This window comes from Colletotrichum destructivum, chromosome 3, assembly GCF_034447905.1.
Source record: "Colletotrichum destructivum chromosome 3, complete sequence".
NCBI classification, from domain to species: Eukaryota; Fungi; Ascomycota; class Sordariomycetes; order Glomerellales; family Glomerellaceae; genus Colletotrichum; species Colletotrichum destructivum.
Genome location: NC_085898.1, coordinates 2,205,517 through 2,220,402, shown reverse-complemented (window position 1 = coordinate 2,220,402; position 14,886 = coordinate 2,205,517). Strand labels below are relative to the sequence as shown.

The 14,886-nt window shown below is 55.5% G+C and overlaps 5 protein-coding genes across 5 annotated transcripts; 3 read left to right on the top strand and 2 right to left on the bottom strand.

Moving 5' to 3' along the window:
* Window positions 1-112: 112 nt before the first annotated feature.
* Window positions 113-3,048, bottom strand: CDEST_04755 (Putative amino acid transporter, transmembrane domain-containing protein). The gene is made up of 3 exons (XM_062920914.1): window positions 2,887-3,048; window positions 612-2,817; window positions 113-552 (listed from the first exon to the last, which is right to left on the bottom strand). Exons 2-3 carry the CDS (start codon window positions 2,724-2,726, stop codon window positions 376-378), a joined length of 2,292 nt encoding a protein of 763 aa, XP_062776965.1. The 5' UTR covers window positions 2,727-2,817; window positions 2,887-3,048; the 3' UTR covers window positions 113-375.
* Window positions 3,049-4,325: 1,277 nt separating this feature from the next.
* On the top strand, window positions 4,326-9,301 carry CDEST_04754 (Putative amino acid permease/ SLC12A domain, SLC12A transporter family). The gene is made up of 4 exons (XM_062920913.1): window positions 4,326-5,324; window positions 5,388-6,373; window positions 6,432-7,440; window positions 7,493-9,301. The coding sequence occupies exons 1-4, from the start codon at window positions 5,150-5,152 to the stop codon at window positions 9,157-9,159; spliced, it is 3,837 nt and encodes a 1,278-aa protein (XP_062776964.1). The 5' UTR covers window positions 4,326-5,149; the 3' UTR covers window positions 9,160-9,301.
* A 1-nt stretch (window position 9,302) lies between these two features.
* Window positions 9,303-11,281, top strand: CDEST_04753 (uncharacterized protein). Its single transcript, XM_062920912.1, has one exon. It carries the CDS (start codon window positions 9,556-9,558, stop codon window positions 10,942-10,944), a length of 1,389 nt encoding a protein of 462 aa, XP_062776963.1. The 5' UTR covers window positions 9,303-9,555; the 3' UTR covers window positions 10,945-11,281.
* Window positions 11,282-11,565: 284 nt separating this feature from the next.
* On the bottom strand, window positions 11,566-11,859 carry CDEST_04752 (uncharacterized protein; the record flags this gene model as incomplete). The annotated part of the gene is made up of 1 exon (XM_062920911.1): window positions 11,566-11,859. One exon carries the CDS (start codon window positions 11,857-11,859, stop codon window positions 11,566-11,568), a length of 294 nt encoding a protein of 97 aa, XP_062776962.1.
* A 678-nt stretch (window positions 11,860-12,537) lies between these two features.
* CDEST_04751 (Putative DNA methylase, N-6 adenine-specific, methyltransferase HemK, methyltransferase small) lies at window positions 12,538-13,899 on the top strand. The gene has a single exon (XM_062920910.1). It carries the CDS (start codon window positions 12,806-12,808, stop codon window positions 13,838-13,840), a length of 1,035 nt encoding a protein of 344 aa, XP_062776961.1. The 5' UTR covers window positions 12,538-12,805; the 3' UTR covers window positions 13,841-13,899.
* The last annotated feature ends 987 nt before the right edge of the window (window positions 13,900-14,886 follow it).

The window sequence follows — 14,886 nt, the reverse complement described above, 5'->3', positions numbered from 1 at the left end:
ACAAAGGTGTGTGGCAGTGCACTCAATTGCACCACATAGCACAACCACACATCATCAAGTTTACAGCACCCAGCCATTCACAAATTTGTTCCTAAGATTATCAGTCAAAAAAGCGACAGTTATTGTAAAGTCCGAATCTTTGCTACGTATACACATACAGAACTATAAACATGGCGATGAGCCGTCTGTTCTTCAGTCTATTTACAAGCTCATGCTTGTTGGTGACCGACTAATGCTGTCCAAACCTCTCAGAAGATTGGAAAAAACCCGCTGGAATCCATGCAACGACTACCCAACGCTTTTCAGACAGCACTATAATCATATGGAAAAATGGAAAAATTGTGTGCGTTTCTGCCACAATATCTCCTCAGCGACCTAGTGGCCCCTGCGATCGCAGTATCCTGGAGGGGTAGGCTCGCTAGAACCTCCAGCCCAGCTGTAGACAGTCAAAGTGGTGGTGTATGCCATGGCGACGAAACCAAAGATGCAAAGTACGATGTCGGAAATCTTCCAAAGTCTGTTCTTTGCAACCGCCTTGTAGTGGAGCAGGGGCTGTTTGCTGGTCAGAAAGGACGCCACTACGTGAAGATCGTGTCAATGGAAAGACTAACCGGGTAGATGTAGACAAGTGGAATGCAGGCAAAGTTGCCAACGAGGGCAACGAACTTGTCCAAATCATCTGCGCCACCCCAGGCGATGACTGCGCAGAGAATGACGAAGAAGAAACGGTATAGGTTCTTCTGCCACTTGATGTAAGGGTTGTATTTTCCGCTCTTGGTGAACAGAGCATTTTCGGTAATCTTAATGGCGGGAAAGAGCTGCAGCGGAATGGACAGCATGATGGCAATGGAATAGAGGAACTGGACGCTGTTGACCATCTTGTTGTCTTGAGGCATGTTGAGCAGCACCACGGTCTCCGTCTTGGATCCGTAGGCGGCGTAGGAGATCGCCCCCATACCGATGAAGATAACCGAGATGATAATCATGACCGCTAACATGACTCGAGGGAACTTCCGAGGGTCTTTCATCGACTCCTGGATAGGAATGATGAGACCGATCCCCTCAAAGGTGAAGATGGCGGTTCCTATAAATAAGGTCCAGTCGTTGCGGTTGAACATAATGATGTCTGCCAAGCCATTGGTGCTCAAGGTGAGGATGTCGTAGTATAGCAAATAGGCCAGACCAAGGAGAATGAAGGCGTCGGCTATCAGAGCGGTGAAACTCAACTTCTCAATATCTCGCAGGAGAGAGAAGGGCAGGAAGACAAGAACCTGCAAAAGGATCAACCACTTGACGGGGATATTGGTTTTGCAGTCAGACACTGCCAAGATGACGGCCTGCAGGTTTTCTGACGTAAAAACCATGTACGCGGCAACAAACCCGATCTGGCTTATGACGATAGACGTGAGGATAGTGCCCCTCATCCACTTGCCATAGAGAATGCCACCAAGATCACCAAATGATCCCTCAACCTTGAGACGAGTCGTGACCAAGAGGACGAAACAGTAATAGCTCAGCGCAGCCACACCCAGCAGAACGGCGTTACTGAAGGTCATACCGCCATTCAGATAAGCTCGAGGCAGGAAGAGAACTCCAGTACCAACGAAGGACTTGAGCAACAGGAGCGCAGCGCTCATCGGGCTGTTCTTCCCGCTTCCTCCACGTTGTCTCCGTCTCCTTCGGTGACGCGATGGCGTCAACAGCGCACTATCTTCCATGGGCTCTCGGTCGTCTTCGCTGTCCTCGTCGCTATCGTAGTAGTCCTCGCCTCCCGAAGAGAAGTATTCGCCAGGCCGGAGTGCCTCGTCGTCCTCCTCCAGCTCTTCGCCGGCGAAGTGACCATAGATTGTGAGGAACTCGAGAAAACTGGACGTCAGCAGCCTCGGTTGGGAGCCGTCACTGGCTTCGCCGCGCTCTCCGCCATCTCTAACCGTGGAGGGGCTCCTAGCCGCCCGACGCAGGTAGTTGCGACGGAAGCCTCCGGGGACCTTGATCGCGTTGATATCGAGAATGTCGGTCTCCGGATCGGGGCGGGAGATGCTGAAGCTCTTGCTGCGCTGCATCTTGTTTCGAGCTTCAGCTTCCTCGGTCCACTTATAAATGCCTCGAGTCACGTCTCCGCCCTGGAGACGCAAACTGGAGAACTCGTCCTCGTTCAGGCCAGTCTCGGTATCGGTATCCGCTGTCTGCTTGCCCTTGACGCCATCACGCATGCTGGACTCTTCGGAATTGGCATCGGTAGGCTGGACCAGATGCCTTTTGACTACTTCGGGGTCCTCGTAGGCACCGGCGCCGACGTTACGCGAGCGGGAGTCAAAGGAGCCGTAGTTGGTCATGGGAGTGCTCGAAAGCTGAGCGCCGGCTGCAGCAGGAGACAGCGGTCTCGCCGGAGGGGGGGTAGCAGTGCGCACCGGAGGAGTGCCGTGTCTCGGGGGGGAGGCGCCTAGAGAGTTGGACAGCGCCGCGGCCAGAGCCGAGACGCCGGGACCCTGGACACTCGAGGGAGCAGCGCCAGCCAGCGGGGCGAGGCTGGCCGTCTCGCTGTTGTCGCCTAACCTGCTCGATCCCGGGCCGACGAAACGGCCCGTCTGCGGGGTGCCATATTGCTGAGATGGAACCGGCGACGCAAGTCTAGCGGTGGCGTCTGCTCGGGGAAGGGAGCCGAACTGTCGGGAAGGCGAGTCGGCTCTAGGAATGCTGAGCGGATCTCTCGAAGGAGATGCCATGATCCTGTTCGGTGAAGCTGTTCAGGGACTTATCGGATACCAGTCTGGGGAAAATCGAGGAGCATCCAAGCACACCGTCGCAGGCTTCGGTCTAGAGATCAACAAGAGATAACAAAGTTAGCGACGTGTCACGGCAAGCAGGAGATGGGATGGAACCGACAAGGAAACAGGAACTCGACGTGGGAAAGAGAAGGAAACGGTTCAAGTAGTGGAGCGTCTACCTGGGCTTGGTTGTAAGACAGCTGACGAGATCAATTGCAGCGCACGGCTTGGTGGATGTGCGTTCGAAGCTCTTGCTGTTAAGGAACCCGTGATAAGAACGCCGCTTCCTATGCGGGTCGGGTGACCTAATCTGGCAGGTCTGGAGGGTCTGTGGCTCATGCTGATAGCGTGGGGTGGGTACATGATCTGGTGTACTTACCTCCCTAACCTGCCTGCTTACCTACCTACCTCCCCTGGGGTGATGGCTCAAGGTGCTATGAATGCTATGTCCTGTTGCCGAAACCCGCCACGCCATCACAGAAGCTCCCGGGCTATTACACTCTAACTGTGCCTGCGCTATCCGTACTACCTATGTATGCCCTCTTTGCCTGAGGAATCCGACTTGCACGCGCCGGATGATTGACTAGTTATCTACGATAGATGCTTTACACAGTCACATCACTTACCTTGGACTCACTGAGGCGACGGGGTTCTTGCTTCCCTGAATCAGCACACAAAACAACACGTTCTTCAACACGGGGTGATTGCTTCATCGTCGGCCATCCTCCGACGGTTCGCGGATATCTCAAACGCTTCGAAATGGATCCCGGCTCTCGATCTCACTCCTAATCGGCCGAGCACTTCGTCTTGCTTTGCTTTGCCAGCGCACACTGACAAAAAGCCTAGGTTCCAGCGGATCATGCCTGCTTAAGTAAGGTACCGACCGGCCACAGTGGCAGGCGAAAGATATTTATTGGCTGCATGCACCTTCCGCCTCACTCACCGCCGCACATGCGCCGGAGCTGCTGTGAGAGAGTGGGGGGGCTAGCGCTGTTCATCCTGGCGACCAGCTAGCTACCTGTGGTGCCCTACCTATCCGTACCTACCTTGGTAGGCATTGTGTATTCGCTCGCGCTCTCCCGCTCGACACGGTGTGACCTCCCAACCCCGCGACGAACTGGCGGCCGAGTGCTCTTCAGCGGCTTTTTGGCGACCACGCGCATGTAGCGGTACAGGGGAACCCATTTCCTGCATCCCGTGCGCCCAAAGGCACTTTTTCAACTCCGATTGAAACCCTCGCCGAGTCATGGCCGAGGCCTTCCAGCAGTCCCATGCCTGACAAGCCACGCCACGCACCCACGACTGCCATGGTAACAACAGCCAGTATCGTCGATCTCCTTGAAAACTCCGGCTTGCCGCTGTCGTGCGCTTGAGTCAAACGACAGGTTTCCTCTTGTTGTTTTGGAGTAGCAAATCTGGCCTCGCCAGCATCGGATGGAATGTCAGACTAGGTTCTCGACGTCAGAGACTCTCTCTTCCCGTTGGCCAGTAATGCTCGAGCCACGGGACACTGGCATGGGAGCATCGGACAAACCTGATGAGCACTGCCATCCAAAATCGCATCTCTATGAGGTGTGGTGTGCACTTCCCGCCGCGGAGTCTGTTGACACGAGGTAAACGGCTGCACAACCCACCGCCGTCACCAACCATCAACCACCTGTCATGCACTCGTTATCCGGCCTGGTATGTCGTTCGCTGCCGGATGACGTCGGTCTCGCTTCCTCCTTCGGGCTTGTCTTCTGCATCTCGCTGCATCGTTGGAAATAATTGAGGCTTGGAAGTGTGAGTGGATCACCAGCAATACGGCGCGACCGGCTGGAGCACCACAGCGCATCGCAGCTTTCCAATCGGCACGCGGGGTATTGGAGAGGCTTGCATTGGATCGCCCCAGATGCCCCCTTGCACGCAGAACGGTGAACCCTGAAAACGAGACGACAAGAAGGACGCGAGACATGCGCCGGGCCAGTTGGATGCCTGTGCGGCCCGCCGTTCTTTGCTAGGCGATTCTCTGACTGGTCGCCCGTGATCGACCGCCGCCATCGTTCAACCACACTTGGACGCACTGGGAATTGGTCGAATCAACTCGACAATCAATTGCCCACTGGTGTGCTGTTGCGGGCGGGGATTTATACCAAGGCTCTCTCCCACCTGCTGGCTCTGATTCCGACTAATCCCACATCAATGACCATACATGTTGCCGAATCTTTCGCTGTTGTTTTACCACGGGCAAAAAGAAAGAGAAAGAGGGAAAGAGGGACACATACACAGAGAGAGGGAGTGTGTGCGTGTGCGTGAAGGCCAACGTTCTCCTTTTCGGGAAGAGTTCCGGATCTCTGAACCAACTTGAGGACGAACCCCTTTTCCGACAAACGCACTCCGCCATGGGCGGCGACGACAGACGAGCAAGTCTCTCCAGCATGGAGCAGACCGGCAAGAAATCCAAGCTGGGAGCTGTCTCGGGCGTTTACATACCCGTCTGCCTCAACATATTCAGCATTCTCATGTTTCTCCGTTTCGGCTGGATCCTCGGCCAAGTCGGGCTCCTGGGCATGCTTGGTTCGTCGGCCAATAAGATAGACGTCCTTCACCATCTCACCGCACACTAACACAAACCTTTAGGACTGCTGGTCACGGCCTACCTTGTGGACTTTCTGACGACACTCTCGTTGTCTGCTATAGCTTCAAACGGCGAGGTCAAGGGCGGGGGCGCCTACTATGTCATCTCGAGGTCTCTCGGCCCCGAGTTTGGCGGTTCCATTGGCGTGCTGTTCTATCTCGCCCAGGTTCTCAATACTGCCCTCAACGTCGTCGGTCTGATTGACTGCATCAAATTGAATGTTGGAGAGTCCTTCCCCCAGGGATACTGGACCGTCTATCTTCTCCAGACCTTGGCCTTGCTGCTCTGCGCCGGATTGTGCCTCGCGGGGAGCGGCACGTTTGCCAAGGCCAGCAATGCGCTGCTTGTCATACTCACGCTTGCCATCGTTAGCATCCCCATATCTGCCGCTTTCAAGTCTCCATTCCACGATAGTGAGCTAGGCGTGCGCTTCACCGGGTTCAGTGTCGAAACGTTAGTCGACAACTTTGCCCCTCACACAAGAAGCGAGTCGTATAAGGGGTTCGAAACTTTCCGAGAGGTTTTCGCCATCTTGTTTCCCGCAACGTCAGGAATCTTTGCAGGCGCTTCGATGTCGGGAGACTTGCACAACCCCAGCAAAGATATCCCGAAAGGGACTCTCTGGGCAATGATGACCACCTTCATTGCGTACCTTGTTGTAGTCTTCTCCATGGCTGCCACCACGACGCATGCCTCGTTTCTGAACAACACAAACATCATTTCGGTCACAAGCTTGTCAATGCCGCTGATTCTTGCCGGGGAGTGCGCTGTCACTTTTTTCTCTGCCGTCATGGGACTGATAGGGGCGGCCAAACTTATGCAAGCACTGGCGAGGGACAAGCTGCTCCCGGGCTTGCTGCCCTTTTCCCGGGGCACGAAGAAGGCCGATGAACCAGTCCAAGCAATTCTCCTGACCTATGTCCTTGCTCAAATTGCCATGTTCGCAAATTTGAACCAAATTGCAACTCTCATTTCCATGGGTTACCAGGTAAGTCGTCTCTTCCCTCACCTTTGAACTGGATTTACCAGAAGCTGACGAAAACCAGATGACATTCTTTGTCATGAATCTGGCCTGCTTTCTACTCAAGATAGGCTCGGCCCCTAATTTCAGGCCAGCTTTCAAATTTTTTAGTTGGGAGACAGCCTTCGCTGGGAGTATCATGTCTGCGGCGGCCATGTTCTTCATCGACCAGACATACGCGGCTACCGCAGTTTGCCTGCTCGTCTCCCTCTTCTGCCTGATTCACTACCTTAGTCCGCCCAAGCGCTGGGGTGACGTATCGCAGAACCTGATATACCATCAAGTGAGGAAGTACCTCTTGCGATTACGACCCGAGCACATCAAGTTTTGGAGACCACAGATCATCCTACTCATCAACAACCCGAGAAGTCAAACCCGACTGATTCAGTTTTGCAATTCGGTCAAAAAGGGGGGTCTGTACATACTCGGCCATGTCATTGTGACGGACGACTTCAATAGCGGCGTTCATGAAGCAAGGCTCCAGCAGGCGGCGTGGACCAAGTACATCTCGGAATTCTCCCGGATCAAGGCATTCGTGCAATTAACAATGTCCCCAACCATCACCTGGGGCATCCGGAACCTGATTCTGTCAGCCGGACTGGGCGGTATGCGGCCAAACATTGCCGTCATGGGGTTCTACAACATGGATGAGCTCCGAAGCTCGCGTCCATCGGTTCAGGTACCCAAACCTCCCAGCCCAACCGCTCCTAACGTCCATCGCCCACCAAAGACCAAGGAAAGGCCTGTACGAAGGAGGCGAGGTGACACATCGGCGCGTCTGATGGACGGGTTCCTTCCTACGGACGTTATCAAGACCGAGGGCATGATGAGCGTGACCAGCTACATGACCATGCTGGAAGACCTGGCTTTGAGGTATAAGCTCAATGTCGCTATCGGGAAGGGTTTTGAAGAACTGGAGACCCCACGTAAGGACAATGCCAACATCAAAAGACATATTGATCTCTGGCCGATTCAAATGTCGGCCGAGGTCTTGTCTGATGGTAAAAGTGTTCTCACAACTAATTTTGATACATGTACGGCAGTTCGTTGGCCACCCACGTCAAGTATTCACTAATGCGGTCGCAGATACTCTGATTCTCCAGCTCGGCTACATCCTCTACAGTGTCCCTACATGGCACAAAGTCTACAACGTCCGCGTCATGGTGTTCGTGGAATACGAAAGCGAGGTCGAGGAGGAGAGAGCGCGTGTCAAGGCATTGCTTGACAAGCTACGAATCGAGGCCGAGGTCATCGTCTTCTGGCTGGCTTCCGGAAATCTGAACACCTACGAGCTGATTATCAACGGGCAGTCCAATGATATCGAGTCCCAAATCATGGTTCACGACATACTCAAGGAAGAAGAGTGGTGGGATGACCTTCAGAGGTTCCGAGGTCGAGAGCCAAACCTGGACTCGACAGAGGAGCTCACGTCTTTCGCAAACATCATTGAGTCCACGGCTGGACGTCCTGGTGTTTTCAACCCCCACGTGCCATTGGAGGACATCGAATCTGGACGGCGTCCAAGTCTGGTGCACTTTGGAGAGATCCCTAGAAAGCCGACAGTCTCCAACCTTTCTCGACTGGGCGTCAGTGTTGGTATTCACACGTCTCACCTGGGAGATGAGATCTTTGAAGAAGAGTCCAACTCGGACGGCGAAATCAGCGAACAGGAACAGCAGCCGTCCTGTCTGGATTCCGACTCCGAATTCGAAAACGGCGACGGTGAGTACAGCGACGATGAGATGCCCGAATTCGAAGCTCCACGGCGTCCGTTGTTAGCCGGACAGGGACGGGGGCGAGGGCGAGGGCGAAGCCAGAGCGACGACTTGCTCATGGGCTCTGCCAAACAACGACGTGGTGTGTCGAGCAAGAGCGCCGCGCCGGCGACGGACTACGGGACCATGGTGTCGCAGGCCAGGGCCGAAGGACAGTCGGGAACAAGCCACATTGGACCTGTCGACAACATTTCGGCGCCTCCTACCCCGCTTGAACGACCCGTGTTGGATCGCAACATCACTGCCCGCTCTCTGGGCGGGTTCCGGTCGGCAGGTGTAAAAACATACTATGATGCGACGCCGGGAAGCGCATCTGGATACGCAACCCCCGCAAGGCCGACACTGTCTCGGCAATCGTCCGCGGTGCGCTTCTCGAGTCGGCCGGTGCCGGAAACGAGGACGGATGTCGAAGGGACATCAGGACCAACCATCATGTTCGCGGACACCACAGAAGAAGAGACACCGAGAGCGGAACAACCCGCCTTCTCGAGGCAGACCTCTTCAGGACGGGTCCCCAGTCGCCCCGTGCCCGAGATGAAGGTGACGGCGGCTGACGAGCCCAGCTACCCGACCAGTACGTTTCCGGAACCTTCGTGCAGATCGCGCAAAGCTTCCGTCGCATCTACAGCCGATCCTGGCTATGTCCACATGAACATGGCGGAGCTTGTGGGACGCTATCGATTAGACTCGAGAGTCGACGGGTCCGGAGAGGGCTCGCCTTACTCAACCCAAGGCATTGCACTCTCGTTCAACGATCTGCCGTCTCGCGCCCAGCACGTCATCCTCAACGAGCTCATGCGGCAGAACAGCAAGGACACGGCCGTGTTGTTTACCACACTGCCCGTGCCCACCGAGGGAACCTGCCATGACGAGCAAGCAAGCGTGCAGTATCTGTCGGATATCGAGGTTCTGTGCCACGAGCTCCCTCCCGTCATGCTAGTCCTGAGTAACAACATGACTGTCACGGTTGGGCTCTGATAGCCTCTGGGTACTCGAGGTGGGGAAGTGTCTTGGAACCGGCGAGGGATATACAACATGATACGATCGGGTCTAATTGTACGCGGGGGTGGTTCATATACTTTGGCGTTTAAATTTTATTCGAGTGTCGCCTTGGGACGGGGGTGATCATCCGGACAAAGGAATGTGGTCGTAAACTTTGCTGAGGGTGTCACATTCCTCAGTGTCTTTGGCCGAAATGAGAAAGTATCCGACCAAGCATTCTTTGTCTGCTAGAGGCGGCCGGGCCATGACGGGCTTTTTCGTCTGCAACCTTTACAAAGAGTTGGCCTCGACGGTGCATACGCAGCTCGAACCTTGGTCGTCCATGTCTTTTTCGCCTTTCCAGGAGGAGCCTGTCCATGAGCCTTTGGAGCCATGGTCATTAAACACGCGGCCCCGTCGGCGCTCCCCTCTTCGTGGACAATCCTGCAAACCGTCAACATGAAGGACCACGGCAGGAAGTCGAGCTGGACCACACAGCTGTCGCCGTACTTGCGTGGCCTGAAGGTGAAGAACATCATACCGTCTCCAATGACCCCTCATTCACCAAAGTCGCCGCAGAAGCAGCCGGGCGAGGGAGACTCGGTTTTCCAGATCATTCACACGCCGGACAGACCCGAACGCCCAATCTCAAGGACGGCGATCCCGGACGACGAACAGTGCATGAAGTTCCTCATGTCGCTGCAGAGGCAGGAGGAGCACAAGCGAGGCGGCATCAAGACGAGCCTCGCGATGTGGCCGTATCCCGACAAGGGGGAGGCAGAGGACCGCAGGTGTCTCCGGAGTGTGAGGGTTGAAAGCGTGCAGTTTGAAGAGGCACGGCTCGCCAGGACCAACTCGTCTGGCCCGGCCAGAGTAGTGGAAGTCGGCAGAAGCTCGACCAAGTCGACAGGGACGACGCGGCGGTCGTCACGCTCAACAACGCCCAGCGTCAGCGATGCGGAGGAGGACGACGAACCTATTGAGGAGCCCAGAATGTCGACTCACACAGCGCCTCTCTCGCCACCACCTACCTTGTCTCGCAATCAATCACGCCTGGACATCTGTACGCCAAGAGCCAACACCTCCCGCTGGTCTGACGACAGCGTCGAGTCTCTCTTCTCGTCAAGAGACCAAGATTCCCCCTGCCCCCAGCGGGAAACTCTTCGCTCGTCGGCCGAGATATCATCGCCTACTGTTTTCGGTGACGACTCGGTCGAGCCTTTTTCACCCACGCTTTTGATGCCGGTCAAAGACCGGCCCGCAACGCCGTTCACAGAGCCCCGCCTCCGAGCCATGCCTGGACCGACCACCCCTCCGCCATCAGACCGCGTCGCCCAATTTGTGAATGTCAGTCCGGAGCCCGTACCGCGCAAGTACTCGTGGCGATCGTCCAGGGATACGGTTCTCAACACGGCGGCTCCGATGTCGAGGTTCCAGTCTTGGTCACCGGAGGTGCCGCCGAAAGCAGAGGCCAGGAAACAGCAGCAGCATGCCGAGCCGGAGGTCTACGGCGACTGGGCAGATTACTATTTTGAGGACGGAAATTTCTGGCACGACTATTCCGACGGCGAGTACGAAGGAGACGGAACGGGGCTAGAAGGGGACAGTGATGTGGACGATGAGAAAAACGACGAGGAACTTGAAGAAGAGGAGGCTGAAGTGGAAGATGAGAACCATACAGGCCGATTGGGCGTCGACAACAGGGACATATACCCACGATACGAGAGTTTCATCGAGGACTACAAGGCCAATGTCATGAGTATCACGGTAACGGAGGTGTAGGTCTGGCTTATGCTGTGTTTCATTGCTTTCCGTGTTCAGCGTGGTGCGTTCACGCGTGGGATGATATCCCGTCGCCTTTCCGGGGCCTGTATGGTTGGCTTTGTAACACTACTGTACTGTACTTTGAGGCTGCGATTACCCATTCAATGTTTTCATCGTCCTTTTTCTGACTTGGCATTTTTTTCTCTTTTTTTCTTTCCGTCTTCGGTCCAACACAACTTTGATTGTACATCGCAACGTCACTCGCGTTAAGACGAAGCTGACCCAAGATAGACGAAGTGGAGGCTGGACCCGAACTGATTGCTTGAAGCCAGAAAAGAAATACAAATATACTGAGAGGATTTAACGGATCTTTTTTGCTGTGTCTGTTTGTCTGGAAATCGGTATCCTGCGCCATGACAACGGATCCAACCCTCGACTCTGGGCTCGACATCCGACAACTGCGTATGCCTTTCCTCGACCTCTACCCAACCCCCCCTTCCCTCCCCGGAAATACCCCTGCCGTATTCAAACGCCGGTTACTCCGTCGCTGTTGCCGTTCACCCCCCAAAAGCCCTAGATTGGGACGATTTTACAGTGGTCGTCGTTTATCTGTGTAGGAGAGGGAAGGGAGTTCGTCCCTCAAGCCTTGGGCTTCTCCTCGTCTTTCCAGTCGGGCGGGCCGTCGATGCCCGGGCGGCACGCGATGCGGGCGAAATCACTGTGCTGGCCGAAGCTGCCGCACTTGCTGATGTGCTGGCCCTTCTTCCTGGCCTCTTGGCAGAGGTGCCAGCGCTCGAGGGCGACGCGGCCCATGTTGTGGCTCGGGTTGGCGCAGCACTTCTGGCGCAGCATCTGGTAGTGGCGTCTGCCGGCGGAGGCGGCACCGAAGAAGACGAAAAGGAAGAAGATGGTCTGGAGCGTGGGGATGCGCATCTTGGTGGCTTGCTTTGAGGGGGTGTTGATCTGGGTGGTGACTAGAATATTGATAGTCTGGTGTGAGCTGATGACGGAGGAGGAGGAGAACGATATGAAGACTAGTCCCTGTTCTTTTAAGTATACGGATCCAGAGATCGGAGCTGGCTTGATGATTTCGTTCGGCGTCTACCACGGTCATGGAGAAGCGGTTCCTGACTTTCGAGTCCCACGGCTCCGTCGGAGCGTACCTTTATGGCACTGCAGTTCCCGTCCTCGTACATTGAAATCCTTTCCACAAGACTATCTGTCTGGCTGCAAGGGTATGCGCCTCTTCTGTTTGCCTCGACTGTATTTACCTTTGTAGATGAAGCCGTTGCCGACTTTGGCAGCCGACGGCTACTTGTAGAATTGCACACATTGCACAGAGCCCCCCCCCTCGGTGAGTCAGACATTGCCTACTGCTATTTGAAGTGCTACGGAGATGTTGATAGAAAGATTTGTGGTTCAGCCATGGCCTTTCGAGGGCAACGGAAGGGTTACTATTCACGCCATGTAGGTAGGCTCTAACTTTTGACCCCGATATGCTATTAAAAGCAGGACCTTCTTCTAGTTAAGAAATTTAGTAGTTAGTCAGCTCAAGTATCGATCAATAAATAATACGTATTCCGTATCCAAACAACATGCACACTGCTTCACCTTCGTGGAAACGACCAAGACCGAGGAGCATCTCGTCCAGCTTTGTGGCCCAAGCTCTCGGAATTCGACAAAAAAAAAGGCTTTCCAAGTTCCCTGTTCCATCCCCTCCCCTCGGTCTACCCTCTCACAAACTTCATCTCATGCACGCAGTCCAAACACCATCTAAACCTTTTTAAAAATCTACCCGCAATGCGGCGAGTCAGCGCCACAAGAAGACCCGAGGACCCCGCCATAGCAGTACGTGTAATCTCCAGTTGTACACGTGTAGATGCCTCGCCTACCGCCCTCCCTCATCCGCCGCGCTCATGCCGTCTCACCGCACGTGGCGACCCTCCTCCCGGCATGCCGCGACATCTCCTCGGCCGTGACTGAATTCCGCTGGATCAGATCGCACGTTGTCGGCGTCCTAAAGCCGCCGGGTGCCCGGGCTACGGAGGCCCGCATCGCCCGCCTCTGCGCAAGACGCGGCCGCGGCGTGCCGCTGCAGTACGTCCTCGGCTCCCAACCCTTTGGTGCGCTGGACATCAAGTGCCGGCCTGGCGTCCTCGCGCCGCGCGCCGAGACGGAGGCGTACGCGTTGCACCTGGCCGAGATGATCAGGTCCGGTCGGCTGCCGGGCCTTCGGGACAGAGAGCTCCGCATCGTGGACTTTTGCACGGGTACCGGGTGCATTGCGCTTGCACTCTATGAAGGTCTCGCGCGATGGGCGGAGAGGCTGAGCATCACGGGCGTCGATGTTTCGCCAACTGCGATTGGGCTCTCACGAGAGAACCTGCGGCATAACGCTGATGCCGGCGTGCTGCCGCCACCGACCGAGGCGAAGAGCATCGTCTTCCAGCTGTCGGACGTATTTGACGAGGCGGCTATGGCGGCGCTCCCGCGATGTGACGTCCTGGTATCGAACCCGCCGTACATCTCTCGCAATGTCTGGACTTACGGCCGCGGCCAGATGGGTTACTCGGTGCGAAAGTACGAGCCGAAACTCGCGCTGGTGCCGGGTGACACGGCGCCGACGTACGAAGGGTGCGATCATGCCGACGTCTTCTACGCCAGGTTGCTGGAGGTTGCAGGCCGGCTGCGGCCGAAGGCTTTGCTGTTCGAGGTGGGAGACCAGGAACAAGCAGCCCGGGTTGCGAGGCTCGTCCGGCGGAACCATTACACCAGGCAGGCAACCTGCGAGCTGTGGAGGGATTGGCCGGACATGACGCCTGAAGAGGACGAAGCTTGCAAGGTAGATATAGACTCGGAGAGGCTTGCGGTTAGGGGGAGTGGAAATGTACGGTCCGTGGTTGTTTTCCAGTGACATACAAATAGAGGATGTAATGAAACCCGGACGCAACACACCGACGTTGATAGCGTTCCAATCTTTGTAGTATCGTTGGAACTTGCACAACACACGCATCGTTATTCCAGACAATTCAAAAACGAGCAGCTAACTGGACCGAATGGTCGCCAACAGCGACAATGACTGTGATTGCAACAAAAAGCAAAAGATTTACTGCCCAGAGGCGGATTCGAACCGCCGTCAACACGGATCGCTGTATAGAAGAACCACAACGTATCATCCTAACCAACTAGACGATCTGGGCCAGTTGTTGCTGTTGATCCTAGTGCAGCACTAGCAAACTAAGACCCGTTGAGCGGAGTCTTGGAGACCGTCCCACTGAAAGCAATGGCGCTACCCACCATTTCATCCTGTCTTTAGCGACTGCAGAGCGGTCTCACAGGTCTAAAGTACCCACCCGTCGTTTCCTCCACGCCGTTTCACAGGTACCTTATAGCCGCATATGTTGCCAGATGCCAAGGCTCATTTCTCACGAGGATTCCCGCGATGGCAACTGTCTTACTCCAATCACCCACCTAGAGACACTGAGGGTTCCCATTCCACGATTCAGGGACCCTGTGACTCTTTGGGTACTGGGGTCCTCAGGGAGCATTCCCAGTGAGTGTTAGGTGTCTGTGTCCATCGTTCATCACACGTGTGCTTCACTGGAATCCTGGAACCCAGAGATCCGGATGATTCGTGAGATGGAGGGGGGTGGGGGGTGGTTACCCTCGCGAGCCGCGTACTAGCTGCACGTCATCAGGCGAAAGGGCGTGGCTCGTCGCGTTCTCCTGGAGCGAACCAGCAGAGCAGCAGGGAGAAGTCCGAATCTGGTGACTGGAATGGTTCCTAAAGTTGATCGAGGTCCATTGGTGATTGCCGGCGCTCGTGGCGTCTGTTGATGGGATTGTGAGATTCCTATGCGGGCTAGAAAGCAGCTACCGGTGCGTACCATGGGTATCGCGTTGTCAGTGACTCGGAATGAAGCTGGCGGATTCCCACAACACGACCCGGACACATGCCCT